The 19407-nt window shown below is 40.7% G+C and overlaps 1 protein-coding gene across 1 annotated transcript in view; it reads left to right on the forward strand.

Annotated features, from left to right (window-relative positions):
* The window catches only part of KIAA2012 (KIAA2012 ortholog), a 116618-nt gene that overhangs the window by 88472 nt on the left and 8739 nt on the right, over nt 1–19407 (forward strand). Inside the window, exons 16-17 of the mRNA XM_028168624.2 lie at nt 11867–11957; nt 14965–15130. Coding sequence (XP_028024425.2) covers nt 11867–11957; nt 14965–15130 — 257 coding nt within the window. The remainder of the gene's footprint in view (nt 1–11866; nt 11958–14964; nt 15131–19407) is intronic.

The raw sequence follows: 19407 nt of genomic DNA on the forward strand, positions 1-19407 counted from the left end.
TCCAGATCTGACTGACCTCCCAGACTCCATCTGTAGAGATCAAGTCTGGTTGTTAACAGTTACCAAAAGGAGCGTTTGCGGATCCTGAAGTGCTGGTAGGTAAAGGGCGAGAAAGCACAAAGGTCAAGGGGAAATAGAGAAGAAATGCTTCACACACATATAAAGTGGAGAAATCGGAGTGAAGAGAATCTTCAGGCAGGTTTTTCAAAAAGACAAAAAAAGTGTGGCAAATCGGGGGAGCGAGGAGAGGACGAAAGGTCCCAGCAGGCGGCGGCGGGGCGCGCCTTCCATCGTCTCCCGCCCCCCACCGGCGGCTCCAGGGGCCGGCGGCGCCCGCTCTCTCGCCGGTGCCCGCCCGGCGCCGCCGCTCCGCCAGCGCGAGGCCGTCTCCACCTGTCGCCTCTGACCTCCTTGCAAACGGAGCTCCTTGCAGCGAGCTCGGGACTCCAGGCTCGGCTTGCCCCAAAGGGTTGGCTCTCCGGGCCGCATCTGTTCGTCTTTTCTTCTCCTCTCTGCGGTAGCTTGTGATGTCGCTACCCGCTGGCACCTCCTGCGGATCGAGGCCTGGGTGGAGACTCACAGAGCTAGACAGTCTCAAAATCTGCCAAACAGGCCGACTTAGACTCTAGGGAGAAGGTGGGAGGCAGGCAAACGGGAAACAGCCTGAAGTGCCAGACAAACAGTTTAAACTTTTAAATTTATAAAGCTTATCTTTTGGCTAGTTTTCCACACATCGTCACTTGGGTGGAGAAAAGGGAAGGAATTTTTGGCACTTACTCTGCAGAAAGACTTTGCTAGGTGCTTTCTTTTTTGTACTTTTATCTCATTTTATCCTCACCACAACCTTATGAGATAAAGTACATTATCCATATTTCACGGATGAGGCAAATGAGGCTCAGAGAGGTTAGGTAAATAGCCCAAGGTCACACAGCCAGTAAGTGAAGGAGCTGAGATATGAACCCAGGTTTCTATGACTCCAAGCCCCTGGTTCTTTAAGAGTTGTAAAGCCATCCATGTGTTTCTGATTAGGAAATAGTTACAAGGTTGAAGAAATACCACAAAATTATGGCAGCATTTTTTGAAAGCCAGCATGAAACTTGGAGATTATTTAGAATCTCCAGAAGTTCTTTTATATTGTAGATAAAGGAAACTGAGGTCTAGAAGTCAGGAGAATTATGCAAAATCGTGGCTAATTATTAAAACCAAGGTAACCCAAGTCTCTCTCAGCTCAGTGTCTGTAGGTGTTTAGTTTAGTTCAATTTAGTTTGGTTTTGAAAGCGTTTCCTCAGGGGCAGTTCCTGACTCTAGGAATAAACAGTTCCAAATGGAGCAAGTGGAGACTTCCCTGGTGGTCCAGTGGTTAAGAATCCACCTTCCAGGGGACACGGGTTCTATCCCTGGTCAGGGAACTAAGATCCCACATGCTGATGAGCAACTAAGCCCACTCATCACAACTACTGAGCACGCGAGCCACAACTAGAGAGCCCGAGTGCCACAAATACTGAGCCTGCATGCCACAACTAGAGAGAAGCCCGCACACCATAATGAAGAGCCCGTGGGCCACAGCGAAAGATCCCGCATGCCGCACCGAAGATCCCACAGGCCGCAACGAAGACCCAACACAGTCAAAAATAAATAATTTTTTTTTTTTAAAAGGAGCAAGTATAATGACTGCCCACTCTGTGCCAAGAAATGAAGCACCCAGTGATGCAAAAATTTCTCTTAACGCTGAGGAGAAAATAGGAAGACAAGAAATATGTGCCCAGGAGTTGAGGCACTGCCATTACACCAGAATCCACAGCCTGGAAGATGGTACCACTGCAAAGGGCCACCTCACAACATGGGTTGGGGCTCCTCGCTTCCTCTCTGCGTGAGGCCTGCACGGTCACCCTACACTGCCAGGCTCTGCTATCTGGATCCCTGGTACTGGCTTCAGCATAGTCTGCTAGTTCTTAGCAGCCTAGACCAGGGGTCCCCAACTCCCGGGCCACGGACCAGTAGTGGTCCGTGGCCTGTTAGGAACTGAGCGGCACAGCACGAGGTGAGTGGCAGGTGAGGGAGCCCGAAGCTTCATCTGTATTTACAGCCTCTCCCCATCACTTGCATTACCGCCTGAGCTCCTCCTCCTGTCAGATCAGCGGTGGCATTAGACTCTCACAGGAGTGTGAACCCTACTGTGAACTGCACATGTGAGGGATCTAGGTTGCGCGCTCCTTATGAGAATCTAATGCCTGATGATCTGAGGTGGAGCTGAGGCAGTGAAGCTAGCGCTGGGGAGCAGCTGCAAATACAGATTATCATTAGCAGAGAGGTTTGACTGCACAGAGACCATAATAAAGCAATTGCTTGCAGATTCATATCAAAACCCTATCAGTGAGTGGCAAGTGAAAACAAGCTCAGGGCTCCCACTGATTCTGCATTATGGTGAGTTGTATAATTATTTCATTATATATTACAGTGTAATAATAATAGAAATAAAGTGCACAATAAATGTAATGAGCTTGAATCATCCTGAAACCATCCCTGCCCCCCATCCGTGGAAAAATTGTCTTCCACGAAACCGATCCCTGGTGCCAAAAAGGTTGGGGACCGCTGGCCTAGATGACCTACATCCTCTATTATTACTCCTTTATTTCTCCTTCTGGAAAGTATTTTCAAAGTTCTCCTCTATAGCGGGAAATGACACATCCTTAAGACTGTTTCTGACTCACTCCACTCAGCCCAGGATGGAAACCCCAGGGAAGACCCCAGAATCCCAGAATACAGCTGTTGCCCCTTGATCCTGAAAATTCTCTTCACCTTCCAGGAAGTAAAGCTCATTTCTAACTTGAGACCTAGATTCGTCAAAACCAAAAAGCAGTTGAAACTAGAGACAAGAACAGCATAAGAAGAAAATTTATAGACCAATCTCACTTATGATCAAAGATGCAAAACTCCTAAATGAAATATTAGCCAATCAAATCCTTATACACACACACACACATACATATCTATATACCATGACTGAATTCAGTTTACCGCAGAATTAAAAATGGTCTAACATTCGAAAATCTGTTTCTGTACTTAGGGTCATCTCAATATATGCAAAAGGAAAAATCAATTTATAAAATTCACCCATTCATGATTTAAAATTATCAAACTAAGAATAGAAGAGGACTTCCTGATTTTGATAAAGAGTACCTACCAAGGGACTTCCCTGTTGGCGCAGTGGTTAAGAATCCGCCTGCCAACGCAGGGGACACGGGTTCGAGTCCTGGTCCGGGAAGATCCCACATGCCGTGGAGCAACGAAGCCTGTGCACCACAACTACTGAGCCTGCGCTCTAGAGCCCGCACGCCACAACTACTGAGCCCGTGCGCCTAGAGCCTGTGCTGCACAACAAGAGAAGCCACCGCAATGAGAAGCCCGTGCACCACAACAAAGAGTAGCCCCCGCTTGCCGCAACTAGAGAAAGGCCGCGCACAGCAACGAAGACCCAACGCAGCCAAAAATTAATTAATTAATTAATTTTTTAAAAAAAGAGTACCTACCAAAACCTGCAGTAAACATCACACTTCAATGGTAGAACTTCAGAAGCAGTCTCTTTAGAGGCAGGACTAGGATAAGGACGCCCTCTATCATTGCTTCTTATTCAACATTGTACCAGTACAGTAGGAAAAGCAAAATAAAGGAAAAGGAAGAGGATAGAAAGGAGGAAATGACACTGTCATTATTCTCAGACAATAGTATTACCTATGTGAAAAATCTGAGGGCCTCTATAGACAAGCTATTAAAAGACAAGCCAGGGCTTCCCTGGTGGCGCAGTGGTTGAGAATCTGCCTGCTAATGCAGGAGACACGGGTTCGAGCCCTGGTCTGGGAAGATCCCACATGCCACGGAGCAGCTGGGCCCGTGAGCCACAACTGCTGAGCCTGCGCGTCTGGAGCCTGTGCCCCGCAACGGGAGGGGCCGCGATAGTGAAAGGCCCGCGCACCGCGATGAAGAGCGGTCCCCGCACCGCGATGAAGAGTGGCCCCCACTTGCCGCAACTAGAGAAAGCCCTCGCACGAACCGAAGACCCAGCACAGCCAAAAATAAAAAAATAAATAAATAAATAAATAAATAAATAAATAAAAAAAAAGAAACTAGAGTGATACATTAAAAAAAAAAAAAAAAAAGACAAGCCATTAAAAGACAAACAAAAAAATCAGCAAGATTACTAAATACATCAATAACAAAAATCATTTGTGGAAAAAAATAGTATTTGCAAACATAAAGTACAATTTATAATGCAATTTTAAAATAATTCTTATTATGGAAAACCCCAGACATACACAAGGGTGGACAGAACAGCACCAATGAGTTTCACGTACCCATCTCCTGGCCAATACTGTTCACCTCTATCCCCAATTCCTTCCTGCCTTCCATAGTATTTTGAAACAAATTCCAGGCTCATATCATTTTACCCATATACACTTGAGTATATATCTTTAAAAGACAAGAAAAGACTCTTTTGACATAACCGTAATACCACTATTGTACCTAAAAATTAGAACTATTATTTAATATAATTGAATATCCAATCAGTTTTTTCAACATTCTAATTGTCTCAAAATTATTATAATTGTTTTAGAGTTTGTTTGCAATTGGTTGATACGGCTTTTTGTTTGTTTGTTTGTTTGTTTTTGGCGCGTTGGGTGTCCATTGCTCCGCCCAGGCTTTCTCTAGGTGTGGCGAGCGGGGGCTACTCTTCGTTGCGGTGTGTGGGCTTCTCATTGCGACGGGCTCTAGAGCGCAGGCTCAGTAGTCAAGACGCACGGGCTTAGTTGCCCCGCAGCATGTGGGATCTTCCCAGACCAGGGCTCGAACCCAGTTCCCTGCTTTGGCAGGCGGATTCTTAACCACTGCGCCACCAGGGAAGTCTCAACACATGCCTTTTAAGGGTCCTTTAATTTATCGAGTTTTCTCATTTCTGCTTTCTTTCCCCTCAGTTTATTTTCAGGAAACTGGGCGACTTTTACTGTAGTTTCCCACAATCTAGATTTTGCTGATTGTATCCTCAAGGTATAGTTTAACATGTTTCTCTGTCTTCTGTATTTTCTGTAAGTTAGTACTTGGATCTAGAGACTTGATCAGATTCAGGGTTGGCTTTCACAAGACCACTTCATGGAGGGCATTGTGTTCTTCCATCGGGTGATGTTAATGTTTGCCGGTCTCTTCACGATGCCACCAGCTACAGATCCACTCATTCATTTAAGGTTATGAATTACTTGGGAAACTCCTACCAAAAAAATTCTTTTTTCTCTTCTTCTATTTAGTTATCTAGTGGTACACATTATATAGGAAGGCAGAATAAATGTAATTTTAAAACCTATATATATCAATAAATTTTAAAAGCAAGAAATCAATAAATCTAAAAAAAGATGTGTTAGACGTTCATGAAGAAATTATAAAATCTTATTAAATTAACTAAAAGTAGGCCTGAATAAATATAACATTCTATATAGTGCTATATATAATGTTCAAAGATTTGAAGGTGACAGTTCTCCCTAAATTAATGTATAAATTCAATGCAACTCTATTTTTAAAAATCCCCAGTAGGGTGTTTGGTGGAACGTGATAAGTTGATCGTAAAATGCATAAAGAAGTGTCAAAAATAGCCAATACAATTTTTTTTTTAAGTATGGGGGCCCCACCAATGAATGGGTCTCCCTGGAGTATTTAGTTAGTCAGTTAGTTAGTTAGTTAGTTAGTTACTTATTTTGGCTGCGCCGGGTCTTAGTTGCAGCATGTGGACTTCTCAGTTGCGGCATGTGAACTCCTAGTTTCAGCCTGCATGTGGGATCTAGTTCCCTGACGAGGGATAGAACCCAGGACCCCTACATTGGGGGGACCACCCACTGGACCACCAGGGAAGTCCTGCCAATACAATTTTGAAGAAAAACAAAGAGGAAGAGTTTACCCAGCCACATATCAAAAATTACTTTAAGGCTATGATATTGACTTAGGGACAGACAGAAGGGAGAATCCAGAAATAATTGCACCCATATACAGAAATGAAATGTGACAAAAGTGGTGTTAGAAAACAGTGGGGAGAGAATGAGCTATTATTCCCTATATAATTTTCAGATAACTGGTTATCCAATTTTTAAATCCTTACCTCACAAAATAACGGATGTATTCAGGATCTAAATGTGAAAAAGCAAAATTCTTAATCTTTTAGAAGAAAATATACAAGAATATCTTTATGAATTTGAGAAAGGGAAAATTTTCTTACCCATGATTCAAAACACAAACCATAAAGAAAATTATTGACAAACCCAACTATATTAGAATTAAAGTTTTTGTTATGTTAAACAGAGTTAAAAGACAAATACAGATTAGAAGACAATATCTGTAGTGCATATAACCAACAAAGTATTAGTACCCCAAATGCACCAAAAACTGCTACAAATAGAGAAGGCAAAAGACAATCAACACCCAGCTTCCCTGGTGGTGCAGTGGTTGGGAGTCTGCCTGCCCATGCAGGGGACACGGGTTCGAGTCCTAGTCGGGGAAGATTCCACATGACACGAGGCAACTAAACCCACGTGCCACAACTACTGAGCCTGTGCTCAGGAGCCCGCGAGCCACAACTACTGAGCCCACGTGCCACAACTACTGAAGCCCACACACCTAGAGCCTGTGCTCCGCAACAAGAGAAGCCACCGCAATGAGAAGCCCGTGCACCTCAACGAAGAGTAGCCCCCACTCGCCGCAACTAGAGAAAGCCCGCGTGCAGCAATGAAGACCCAACACAGCCAAAAATTAATTAATTAATTAATTTTTAAAAAAGAGACAATCCACCCAAATGAAAAATGGGTGAAAGATATTAATATGTAATTAACAGAAGAGGAAACCTAAATAAATGACCATTTATTTCTTAGTCAAATTTGCTAATCAGGAAAATTCAAATTAAAAGAAAAAGAGATCTTTTATATATACCAGATTAGCAAACAATTTTGTCTGTAAATACTCATTATTAATGAGGATATGGAGTTTTAGAAACTCAGAGCAATTTGGAAATACCCAATAAATTGAAGATGCATATACCCTCCAACCCAATATGTTCATTCCCAGGTATACCTTAGAGAAACTCTTTCATGTATGAACAGTGACTCACTCAAGAAGGTTCACTGCAGCATTGTTTGTAATCACAAAAAACTGGAAATAAAAAACCCATCAATAGCAAAATGGATAAATAAATTGTGGTAAGTTTATACAACGGAATAAGATAAAAGAGCTAAAAATAAGTGAATGGAAACTATATGTATTAACAGGGGTTAATCTCAAAAACAAGATATTAAGCAAAATAAAGCAAGTTGCAAAAGTGATATAAATGATATTACTGGTATGAAGTTTTAATATGTAAAATAATATTATATGTTGTTTAGAGGTGCTTTATATGTGATAAAGATATAAAAATATACATGAGGACAGTGTAGGAGGGAAAAAACTTTTCTTCTACTCTCTTAGAGGCCCTGCCTGGGCCAGAAAAGTAAACTGACAAAGACAAACTAACAGGAGAAAAGCACACAAATGTATTTAATATAAGCTTTATGTGATGTAGGAGGATTCATAAGGAAGTAGTTAAGCCTGAGCATCTTTATACTTGGTTTGATGAAGAGTGGACAATGTGATAGTACAAAAGGTAAGCGCAGAGGGTAATAAACTGGGGGAAACAGAGCAAGGCCTGTTTGTTTGGGTTCCTCTCAGAGTCCCTCTGTCTTCAGGGATAAGGGTGCCCCTTTCCTCCAAGTAGAACCTACCTCTCACATGAGTAGCCATCTCATAACCTACACTGCCCTTTCTCAAATTCCTTCAGCTTAAAATACTCAGTATGCCAAGGTGCCATGTTTGGGGGTAGCATATTCTGAACCCAGTCAATTGATAAATACCAAATTTAAGAGAATGGTTACCTCTGGGGAGAGAGTGAGGGAAATAGGATTATATGTGATACAATAAAGTCTTAGACTATATCTTAAATGTTTCATTTCTTTAGAAAAAAAATGTGAATCAAATATGGCAAAATGTTAAGATTTCACAAAGGTAGGTGGTAAGTACATGGGTAATCATTATACGGTCGTTTTTCTATACTCTGTATTCCTAAAATATTTTACAGATTTTTTTAAGGCAGTTAAAAGTTGTAGGTTATTATTCAAAGTACTGACTTAGTTTATTCCAATACTTCCTAAATATAAGGTTATTTTACTAGAGAAGCAAAACAAAACACCCTGCTATGGTCCATGTCCCAGCGACAGGATTTCAATTCTAATCAAAGTGGTGAAATCACACCAATTGTAGAACCTCATCTTTTGGTCAATACAAACGCGCCCTCTGCTGGTCATATGGTGCCCTGTCCCAAAGTTCAAAATAGTGGTGAAGAGCAGTGAAACTTGCTCAGTGAGACAGCTTTTACCAAGCCAGCCAAGTTAGGGAAAGAAACTCTCACAGAATCCCTCTCAATCACAAAAATACTTAAATCAGCTCCCACTCTCTATTAATATTACATATGATCCAAGACAAAATAAATTCCAGGGTACCACCGCAATCAACCTTTCCAGTTCCCTCAGCCACCATGTACATTAACAATTCTGTCCCTACTCCAAAGTCTGGAGGTTGATGTATGAGACAGTAGACTCCACCCTTAACATTTGGGAATGGCAGAAGAGAACCCAAGTTACTCTGGGTGGTGGTGCGGACACCATTGAACACTGAAAAAATGGATAAACTAGTATTAAGGGAATAATGCTGGTGGGATGACAGGTAAATTTTTTCTTTTCAAATCTTTCTTTAAAGTTATAATACCTTTAAACAAAATTGAGGAAAAATCAATTAATTCATGCAAGAATCTACTGCTCAAAGAGAAAGAGAAGTGAGGATTGAATATTAAGAGTCTTCCTTTCAAAAAATATTTTTTTTAATTATTTCGTTTTGCTTTGCTTTGCTTTGTGCCAATATCCATCTTCCCCACTAAAATTTAAGCTTCCTGTGACCAATGTGTGAATCTGTCCTACTCACCACTGTATTCCCAGCACCTAACACAATGACCATCATGTAGTAGGTATCTAATAAACATGTGATAGGTAAAGGAATGAATGACCATTTCCTTGGAATGTAAATTGGTACAAATTTTCTGGGGAGCAATTCAGCAGCAGACATTGTGCCTTTAAGACTGTACATTCTTCAGTAATCATAGATGCGGACAACGAGTAAGTCCTTTAATAATCAGAAACATTCCTTTCAAGGATATGCTATGCAAAGTTCATTTTAGTTATAAAAAAAATTCAAAACAACTTGAATTTTAAAAGTTACATGTTTGGTTAAGTCTATTATGGTATATCCGTATGATGAAATGCTATGCTGTTATTCAAATCATTTTAAGAATATTTAATGATATGGGAAATTCTAATAACATAAAAATAGATTAAAATTATATATACATTATTTTATCAACTCTATTAAAATATGAGTATATATTTACTATATATGCATGAAAGTATACACACCAAAGTATTTTACTGTGGTTGTATGTGAGTAGAGGGATCATGAGTCAGGGGTTTTTTTGTTTGTTTGTTTGGTTTTGGTTCTTGTTTTTAACATGTGCCAGCACTGTTTTAGACACTTCATTTGTATTAATATATCTTTAAGTTTTTTAAGCAGCTTTATCAAGAGATAATTGCCTTATAATAAATTACACCTATTTAAATTGTACAATTAGATAAGTTTTCTTTAAGTGTTAAATATTACTTTTTCTATAAAGATTTTAATGCAATCAACTTCACCTTTCCTTAGATTTTAATTATGTATAATTATTTGGTAGAATATAAAATTATTCAACCAACAATTTTCTTCTATTGAAACATTAAATATTGTTATGATTTGTAGGGGGAGGTTCTAGTTTTCTTGAGATTAATTGATATATAACGTTGTATTAGTTTAAGGTGTACAACATAATGACTTTATATTGCAAAATGGTTACCACAATAAGCTTAGTTAACGTCAAACAGCACACATAGTTACAATTTTTTTTCTTGTGATGAGAACTTTTAAAATCTACTAGGTAAGTTCTGATACTGTATATGTCGACACCCATGAAACTATCACCACAATCAAGATAAAACATTTCAGGGGACTTCCCTGTTGGTCCAGTGTCTAAGAAACAGTGCTCCCAGTGCAGGGGTTCCGGGTTCGATCCCTGGTCAGGCAACTAGATCCCACATGCCACAGCTAAGACTTCACATGCCACAGCTAAGACTTCACATGCCGCAACTAAGAGTTCACATGCTGCAACTAAAGATCATGCATGCCACAACTAAAAGGTCCCACATGCCGCAACAAAGATCAAAGATCCCTCGTGCTGCAACTAAGACCTGGTGCAGCCAAATAAATAAATTTTTTTTTTTAATTTCATCTTTCCCAAACGTTTCCTCATGCCTCCCCCAACTCCAGTCTCTATCATTTCCAGACAAACACCGATCTGCTTTCTGTCACTATAGACTGGTTTGCACTTTCTAGAATTTTATATAAATGGAAGCATACCATATATACCGTTTCTTTGTCTGGTTGCTTTTACTCCCCATAATTCTTTTGAGATTCATCCATGTTGTTGAGTGTATCAGTACTTCATTTCTACTTACTACTGAATAGTATTGCATTGTATGTATATACTAGCCTGTTTATCCATTCACCTGTGGATGGGCATTTCGGCTGTTTCAAGTTTTTGACTATTGCAAATAAAGCTGCTATGACCATTTGCGTGTAAGTCCTTTTATGGACATAGGCTTTCATTCCTCTTGTGTAAAACACCTAGGAGAATAATGGTTGGATGCTATGGTACATCTAATATTTAATTTTTAAAGAAATTGTCAAGCTATTTTCCTAAGTGGTTGTACCATTTTACATTCTAACCAGCAGTGAATGAGAGTCCCAGTTCCCCTGCATCTGTGTCAACTCTTGATATAGTCAGTCTTTTTAGTCATTCTAATAATTATATGTTGATTGGCAGGGAGGGTTATTCTTTATGCTTGTGTTTTCCAAATTTTCTGCAATGAAATATATGTTTCATAATTTAAAATTGATTACAGTATCTAAAATAAAAAGTAGCCTAGTCTAACATGAAGTCAGTCTGGAGACTCTTCTCATTCTGAAAACTACCCAATATGGTCTTCAGAGCACCCAGCAATAGCTGTGTAGCCTGCATAAGCCTTCCTCAGAATATAACATTTGTTTTTTTTAATCAGTTTTCTTTTCAATGATATAACCACACTGGGGTTTTAAGAAAAAATTTAAACACATAAACCTCTTTATCTAACATGTTATTTCCTTTTTCTGTTTTCTCTTCCAGCTTTTACAGTTTTAATACACAATTCTATAGTTTACTATTTTTACTTGTCATTATATCCTATTTTCCATGCTGATTTATCTTTCAACCATAATTTTAACTGTCAAATGAATGCATCATAAATTTCCCATTGTTTGGCTGTTTCTAATTTTTTATTATTAATGATAATGTTGTAATAAATAATTTTGTACAAAAAGCTTGTTTCTTCTTTTAAATTATTTCCTTATGATAATACACAGGAGTGAGATTCCTGATCAAAGACAAGAACGTTTTTCTAGGTCTTGATATGTACCGTCACATCGCTTTCCCAAAGGGGCTTACTGACTTTAATGTCACTTGCCATGTGTCAGCACAAGTTTCTGCAGCATTTGTCGGTTTCCTAGGTATAACATACCTTGTGCTAATTTGCATGCCGTTGACTGCTCCCCAGAGTAGACGTTTTCTCACATGTGGGATCACTGTCTGCTGTCCTCTGCTAATTAAGGATGCTCTTTGTCTTCACAGACCCAGAGCGGAGGAGTATGACCCTTGACCCTCTTAGTGCTTCCCTGGCTGAGCACATCCAGACCCCTGAGGCAGATACTGTCCAAAAGGTGTAAGTATTCAAAGTCATAATGACATGGACTTCTCTACTTTTGTTTTTCTTTCTTTTTAACTAATTTCGTTTCCATTTTTTCCTAAGAGGCATGAAGATTCTCAGCTAACCAGCCCCATGCTCTGCCAGCCAGAATTAAATTATTGTCTAAGAAACAAAGATTCTTGGGAAGGATTATACTGTGATGTGTTTCCTACTTAAACATATTCTTTGGCTGGGTGGGTGCAGAGCGAAGTTGAACTCTACGTGGAAGCAGCTTTCTCCATTTTTCCACATATCTGAGCTCTGCAGACATGCCTCGAAAGCAGAGGTCTGTCAGCTCAACCTTGGTTTCTCCTCTCAGCATTCACTCAGCTCTGGGTAAAATCAATAATACCAGTAACACTAATACAAATTGCTAACGTGTATTAAGTGATTCCTGTGTGCTCACCATGTGCTTAACTATGAGCTCGTCAGACAGCAGCTCGGCCGGTCAGGCCCAGTCACTTTACCCAAGCCCTGGTTGGCAGTGGCAAGCTGGACCTATCACCTCTGTGACCTCCCATGAGCCTTGGTGACTTTAGAACCTGCCCTCACCTGCCTCATGGTATAAGGATTCCCTCCTGGGTCAGAAAGGCTGGGTGCTCTCTAGGAACAAAAAAGGGAACGGGCACTTGGGTATTGAGGCAGCTATCTGAAGAACTCCAGGTTTTAACTTTTGTATCTCATCTTCTCCAAAATGGATTTAAACTGCTTACAATAACAACCCCCTATCCACCAAAAAAGAAAGATGAGATAATCAAAAAGAATTTATTTTTAATCTGGAGGAAAAGAAAAAAGAACACCAACACTCCCCAAAAGTCATTATAGTCATTGTGACTAAAGTTCAGACTTTCAGACTGAATGTGAAAGCAAAAAAAAAAGGGGGGGGGCGGGGAGCAACACGGTCAGGTTTTGTGGTCCTCATTTGCAGCATGCCGGTTCCTCAGGGGAAATAAAGGTTTTCCTAGCACTAAATTCTAAAGTATACTTCTATAGGTTTTATAGAGTGACATTGAATGATTTAAAGACTCATATATTTACAGGAAATTCCATTTACCTCATTTGATAAATATTTCTCAAGTTTCTATAGTAAGGCCCTGTGCTAGCCCAACGCAGTAAATATAATACTGATTTAGCTAAAAAATAAAATATCCAGGGCTTCCCTGGTGGCGCAGTGGTTGAGAATCTGCCTGCTAATGCAGGAGACACGGGTTCGAGCCCTGGTCTGGGAAGATCCCACATGCCACGGAGCAGCTGGGCCCGTGAGCCACAACTGCTGAGCCTGCGCGTCTGGAGCCTGTGCCCCGCAACGGGAGGGGCCGCGATAGTGAAAGGCCCGCGCACCGCGATGAAGAGCGGTCCCCGCACCGCGATGAAGAGTGGCCCCCACTTGCCGCAACTAGAGAAAGCCCTCGCACGAACCGAAGACCCAGCACAGCCAAAAATAAATAAATAAATAAATAAATAAATAAATAAATAAAATTTAAAAAAAAAAAAAAAATCCAGGACCAGGCCTGGCACACAGTAGCTGCTGCTACAGCTGTTACCCAATCCATATGGCTCTTTCTTAGTGACCTTTTTACCCAGAGAACATAAGTCAGTTATCCTCCAGACACATGGTCAGTGACAGCAGTTCTACAAGGGATCACACGAACACAGTACATGACATTTTGGTATCTGAATTTGATCAAGAATAGAATTCAGAGGGCATAAAGAAATGGATATATAGGCGCATGTTTCTGTGACAATCTTTCTTAAAGGTCACTTTTTTTTCAGCTAAGCCTGCGATAGAAGAAATTTCAGTTAGGTAAGCCATTTCATTTTGTTAAAGTCATAAATATGCAACCCCAGAGAGGCAAACTATTCCTTCTTCGAGGGTGTGAAGAAAAGGGAACCCTCTTGCACTGTTGGTAGGAATGTAAACTGATACAGCCACTATGGAGAACAGTATGGAGGTTCCTTAAAAAACTAAAAATAGAATTACCATATGACCCAGCAATCCCACTACTGGGCATATACCCAGAGAAAACCATAATTCAAAAAGACACATGTACCCCAGTGGTCATTGCAGCACTATTTACAATAGCTAGGTCATGGAAGCAACCTAAATGCCCATTGACAGACAAATGGATAAAGAAGTGGTACATATATACAATGGCGTATTACTCAGCCATAAAAAGGAACGATATTGGGTCATTTGTAGAGACAGGGATGGACCTAGAGACTGTCATACAGAGTGAAGTAAGTCAGAAAGAGAAAAACAAATATTGTATATTAACGTATATATGTGGAATCTAGAAAAATGGTACAGATGAACCAGTTTGCAAGGTAGAAGTAGAGACACAGATGTAGAGAACAAGCGTATGGACACCAACAGGGGAAAGCGGGGGGTGGGGGATGTGGGATGAATTGGGAGATTGGGATTGACATGTATACACTAATATGTATAAAATAGATAACTAATAAGAACCTGCTGTATAAAAAATAAATAAAATTAAATTTAAAAAAACAAACTATTTCTCCTTCTCCCTAAGGTTTAGAACTTAGCCTGAGAGAACCCCAAAAGTGAAGACTAACTTTCTAATTTCCTTTATTCAGGGATGTGTTGAGAAAAAGAGGGATGACCAAGTGTGTAAAATGCCCACCACAGTGCAGTTCCTGGCAGAAAACAGATGCTCAATTAATGTTTGTTCATTTTCCCTCTTGCGTGTCCACCAGTTTTTCATTTTTCTTTTTTTTTTTTTCTTTTCATTTGAAGTATAGTTGATTTACAATATTGTGTTTCAGGTGTACTGCAAAGTGATTCAGTTATACAATACATATCTTTTTTTTTTCCGGTTCTTTTCCATTATAGGCTATTACAAGATACTGAATATAGTTCCCTGTGCTATACAGCAAATCCTTCTTGTTTATCTGTTTTACATATAGTGGTGTATACATCAGAGTTTTTCTTTAGTTTGGTCCTGTTGTTTTGCTTTTTTCAAAGGGGCAGAGATTATAATGTGCACTGTCAACACAGAGGACTCCCAGGACATGGGCCTGACTCCCCAGAGGGGTTGGATCCTATAGACACATCACTTCTTCCAAGAGGAAAAGAAGGGAAGACTGAACCAAGACTGTTCAACCAGCAGACACCAACCAACATCAGTCATGTGAGTGTAAACACCTAGGTAGGAGCTTGGTCCAGAACCCTACCTGGAAGGTGCTCCCGTCAGGGCTGCCATGTACAGTTGTATAGATTGCTTACTATACAAGGGCACCTGCAAAGGGGGAAAGTGGGAGCTGAAATCCACTCTGTGGTCCACTCACCATGCCCTGCACCCCAGTATTGGGTTGCATTCTTCTGAAGGATGGGGTGCCCATTTCTAATTTCTACTAAGGTACTAAAAGGAAACTCAGTTTTCCTACACTCACATCACTTCTGACACCACATGTGTGAAGGTTTTTCCCACATCAACCAATTCTCCAGCTCTCTAGACACCAACCGGGTGTCCTACAATTCAACTCTGACACTAACTACCCAGAGTTAGCACAGACCCCACAGGTTAAGGGCTCAGTCCCACATGCCTGCTGCACTTAAGACACCAATCACAAGTCCCAGGTTGTCACCTGTACTTCTGACCCACAATCTATAAAATAAGGGGTTCCTAAGACCCATCCTCATGTTCAATAATTTGCTAGAACAGCTCACAAAACTCAGGAAACATTTACTTACTAGTTTAGATTTATTACGAAGGATATTTTAAAGGATACATATGAACAGCCAGATGAAGAGGTACACAGGGCAAGGCCCAGAAGGGTCCCAAGCACAGGAGTCCCTGTCCCCATGGAGTTTGGGGTGTGCCACCCTCCTACCACATAGATATGTTCACCAACCCTGAAGCAATCTGCACTCCTTGGTTACGGCTTTTATGGAGGCTTCATTACATAAGCATGATTGATTAAATCACTGGCAAATGGTGATTAATGCAACTTCTAGCCCTTCTCCCCTCCTCTGAGGTGGTGGGAGGGGCAGGGGGCTGAAAGGTCCAACCCTCTAATCCCACGGTTGGTTCCCCCTCCTTAGGGGCTTTCCAAAATAACCCCGTTAACATAAGCTCAGGTGTGGTTGAAAGGGGCTTGTTAATGAATAACAAAAGACACTCCTTTCCTGTTTATGTTCCAGAAATTAGAGGCATACCTCTCATTTTATTATGTTTCACTTTATTGCACTTCACAGATAAATGTGTTTTTACAAATTGAAGGTCTGTGGCAACCTGCTTCAAGCAAGTCTATCAGCACCATTTTTCCAACAGCATTGGCTCACTTTGTGCCTCTGTGTCACATTTTGGTAATTCTCGCAACATTTCAAGTTTTTTCATTATTATTATACTTGTTATGGTGATCTGTGATCAGTGATCTTTGATGTTACCATTTTAATTGTTTTGGAGCACCATGAACCATGCCCATATGAGATGGTGAACCTAATCAATAAATATGTGTTCTGACTGCTCCAGGGATCAGCCATTCCCTCTCTTCCTTTCCTCAAGCCTCCCTATTCCCTGAGACACAACAATATTGAAATCAGGCCAGTTAGTAACCCTACAATGGCCTCTAAGTGTTCAAGTAAAAGGAAATGTTTCACGTCTCTCACTTTAAATCAAAAACTAGAAATGATTAAGCTTAGGGAGGAAGGCACGTGGAAAGCTGAGAGAGGCTGAAAATCTAGGCCTTTTGCACCAAACAGTTAGCCAGGTTGTGAATGCAAAGGAAAGGTTTTTGAAGGAAATTAAAACGCTACTCCAGTGAACACATGAATGGTAAGAAAACAAAACGGCCTTATTGCTGATATGGAGAAAGTTTGAGTAGTCTTGATGGACGATCAAACCAGCCACAACATTCCCTTAAGCCAAAACCTAATCCAGAGCAAGGCCCTAACTCTCTTCAATTCTATGAAGGCTGAGAGAGGTGAGGAAGCTGCAGAAGAATTTGAAGCGAGCAAAGGTTAGTTCATGAGGTTTAAGGCATGAAGCCATCTCCATAACAAAAGTGCAAGGTGAAGCAGCAGGTGCTGAGGCAAAAGCCTGCAGCAAGTTATCCGGAAGATCTAGCTAAGATAATTAACCAAGGTGGCCACACTAAACAACAGATTTTCAATGTAGATGAAATAGCCTTATGCTGAAAGAAGATGCCATCTAGGACTTCCAGAGCTAGAGCGAAGTCAATGCCTGGCTTCAAAGCTTCAAAAGACAGGCTGAATGTTAGGGGCTAATGCAGCTGGTGACTTGAAGTTGAGGCCAATGCTCATTTACCATTCCGAAAATCCTAGGGCCCTTAAGAATTATGCTAAATCTATTCTGCCTGTGCTCTGTATATGGAACAACAAAGCCTGGATGACAGCATATCTGTTAACAACATGGTTTACTGAGTATTTTAAGCCCACTGTTGAGATCTACTGCTCAGAAAAGAAGATTCCTTTCAAAATATTACTGCTCATTGACAATGCACCTGGTCACCCAAGAGCTCTGATGGAGATGTACAAGATTAATGTTGTTTTCATGTCTGCTAACACAACATTCTGCAGCCCACATGTCAAGGAGTCATTTCAACTTTCAAGTGTTATTTTTTAAGAAATACATCTCGTAAGACTCTAGCTGCCATACCTAGTGATTCCTCTGATGGATCTGGGCAAAATCAAGAACCATCCGGAAAGGATTCACCATTCTAGATGCCATTAAGAACATTTGTGGGGAATTCTCTGATGGTCCAGTGGTTAGGACTCAGCGCTTTCACTGCCGCGGTCCAGGTTCAATCCCTGGTTGGGGAACTAAGATCCTGCAAGCTGCGAGGCACAGCCAAAAAAAAAAAAAAGGAACATTTGTGAGTCATGGAAAGAAGTCAAAACATCAATATTAACAGGAGCTTGGAAGAAGCTGATTGCAACCCTCATAGGTGACCTTAAGGGGTTCAAGACTTCAGTGGAGGAAGTAACTGCAGATGTGGTCAAAATAGCAAGAGAACTAGAATTAGAAGTAGAGCCTGAAGATGTGACTGAATTGCTGCAATCTCATGATAGAACTTGAATGGATGAGGAGTTGCTTCTTATGGAGGAACAAATAAACTGGTTTCTTGAGATGAAATCTACTCCTGGTGAAGATGCTGTGAAGATCGTTGAAATGACAAAGGATTTAGAATATTACATAACAGTTGATAAAGCAGCAGCAGGGTTTGAGAGGATTGACTCCAATTTTGAAAGTTCTACTGTGGGTAAAATTCTATCAAACAGCATTGCATGCTACAGAGAAATCGTTCATGAAAGGAAATGTCAATCAATGCGGCAAACATCATTGTTGTCTTATTTTAAGAAATTTCTGCAGTCACTGCAACCTTCAGCAACCACCATCGTGATCAGTCAGTGGCCATCAAGGCAAGACCCTCCACCGTAAAAAGATTACGACCCATTGAAGGCTCAGATGATGGTTAGCATTTTTTTAACAGTAAAGTATTTTTTAATTCAGGTATGTACATTGTTTTTTTAGACATAACACTATTGCACACTTAATAGACTACATAAGTAAACAAAACTTTCATAGGCCCTGGGAAACAAAAATATTCATGTGACTTGCTATATTCCAGTATTCACATTTATTGGAGTTGTCTGCAACCAAACCCACAATTTCTCTGAGGTATGCCTGTACAAGAATTTTAGGAGTTCTGTGTCAGAGGCTAGCGACGAAGACCAAATATATATTTCTTATTATGTCACAACATCACAGGTACTGAGTGGGTAGTCGTGGCCATCCTCTCTTTGAAAGAAACTCTATATTGTTCCAGCCCATGGGGAAAGTTGAAGACTGACATGGCTGTGGTCATATGCTTGAAGTTTCCCAAAAGTTAGGAAATGATGCAGCAGTGAATAGAGCTGGCTTTGATTTGATTTAAACTAGTTAACCATTAATTGTGGCAACAGCAATCTATCAAAGGTGAAAACTGCTTCACTTTGATCCAGCTCTGTAGATGATGGTTTAGCATCAGAAAAGGGAGCAGGGAATTCCCTGGGGGTCCAGTGGTTAAGACTCGGGCTTTCACTGCCGTGGACCTGGGTTCAATCCCTGGTCAGGGAACTAAGATCCCACAAGCTGTGCGGTGCAGCCAAAGAAGAAAAAAGAAAACAAAAAAGGGGGCAGATCATAAAGTATATTCTATTTCTCTTTCTTTTTATGAAATTATAACTGAAATTATATCAAAGGCTGAACCTTAGGATCTCCCTACAAGCTCCACACTCTCTAAATATCACTCTTGGGACTTCCCTGGTGGCACAGTGGTTAAGAATCCGCCTGCCAATGCAGGGACACAGGTTCGAGCCCTGGTCTGGGAAGATCCCACATGCCGCGGAGCAACTAAGCCCGTGCGCCACAACTACTGAGCCTGTGCTCTAGAGCCCATGTGC

The sequence above is a fragment of the Balaenoptera acutorostrata genome, chromosome 8, assembly GCF_949987535.1.
Source record: "Balaenoptera acutorostrata chromosome 8, mBalAcu1.1, whole genome shotgun sequence".
NCBI classification, from domain to species: domain Eukaryota; kingdom Metazoa; phylum Chordata; class Mammalia; order Artiodactyla; family Balaenopteridae; genus Balaenoptera; species Balaenoptera acutorostrata.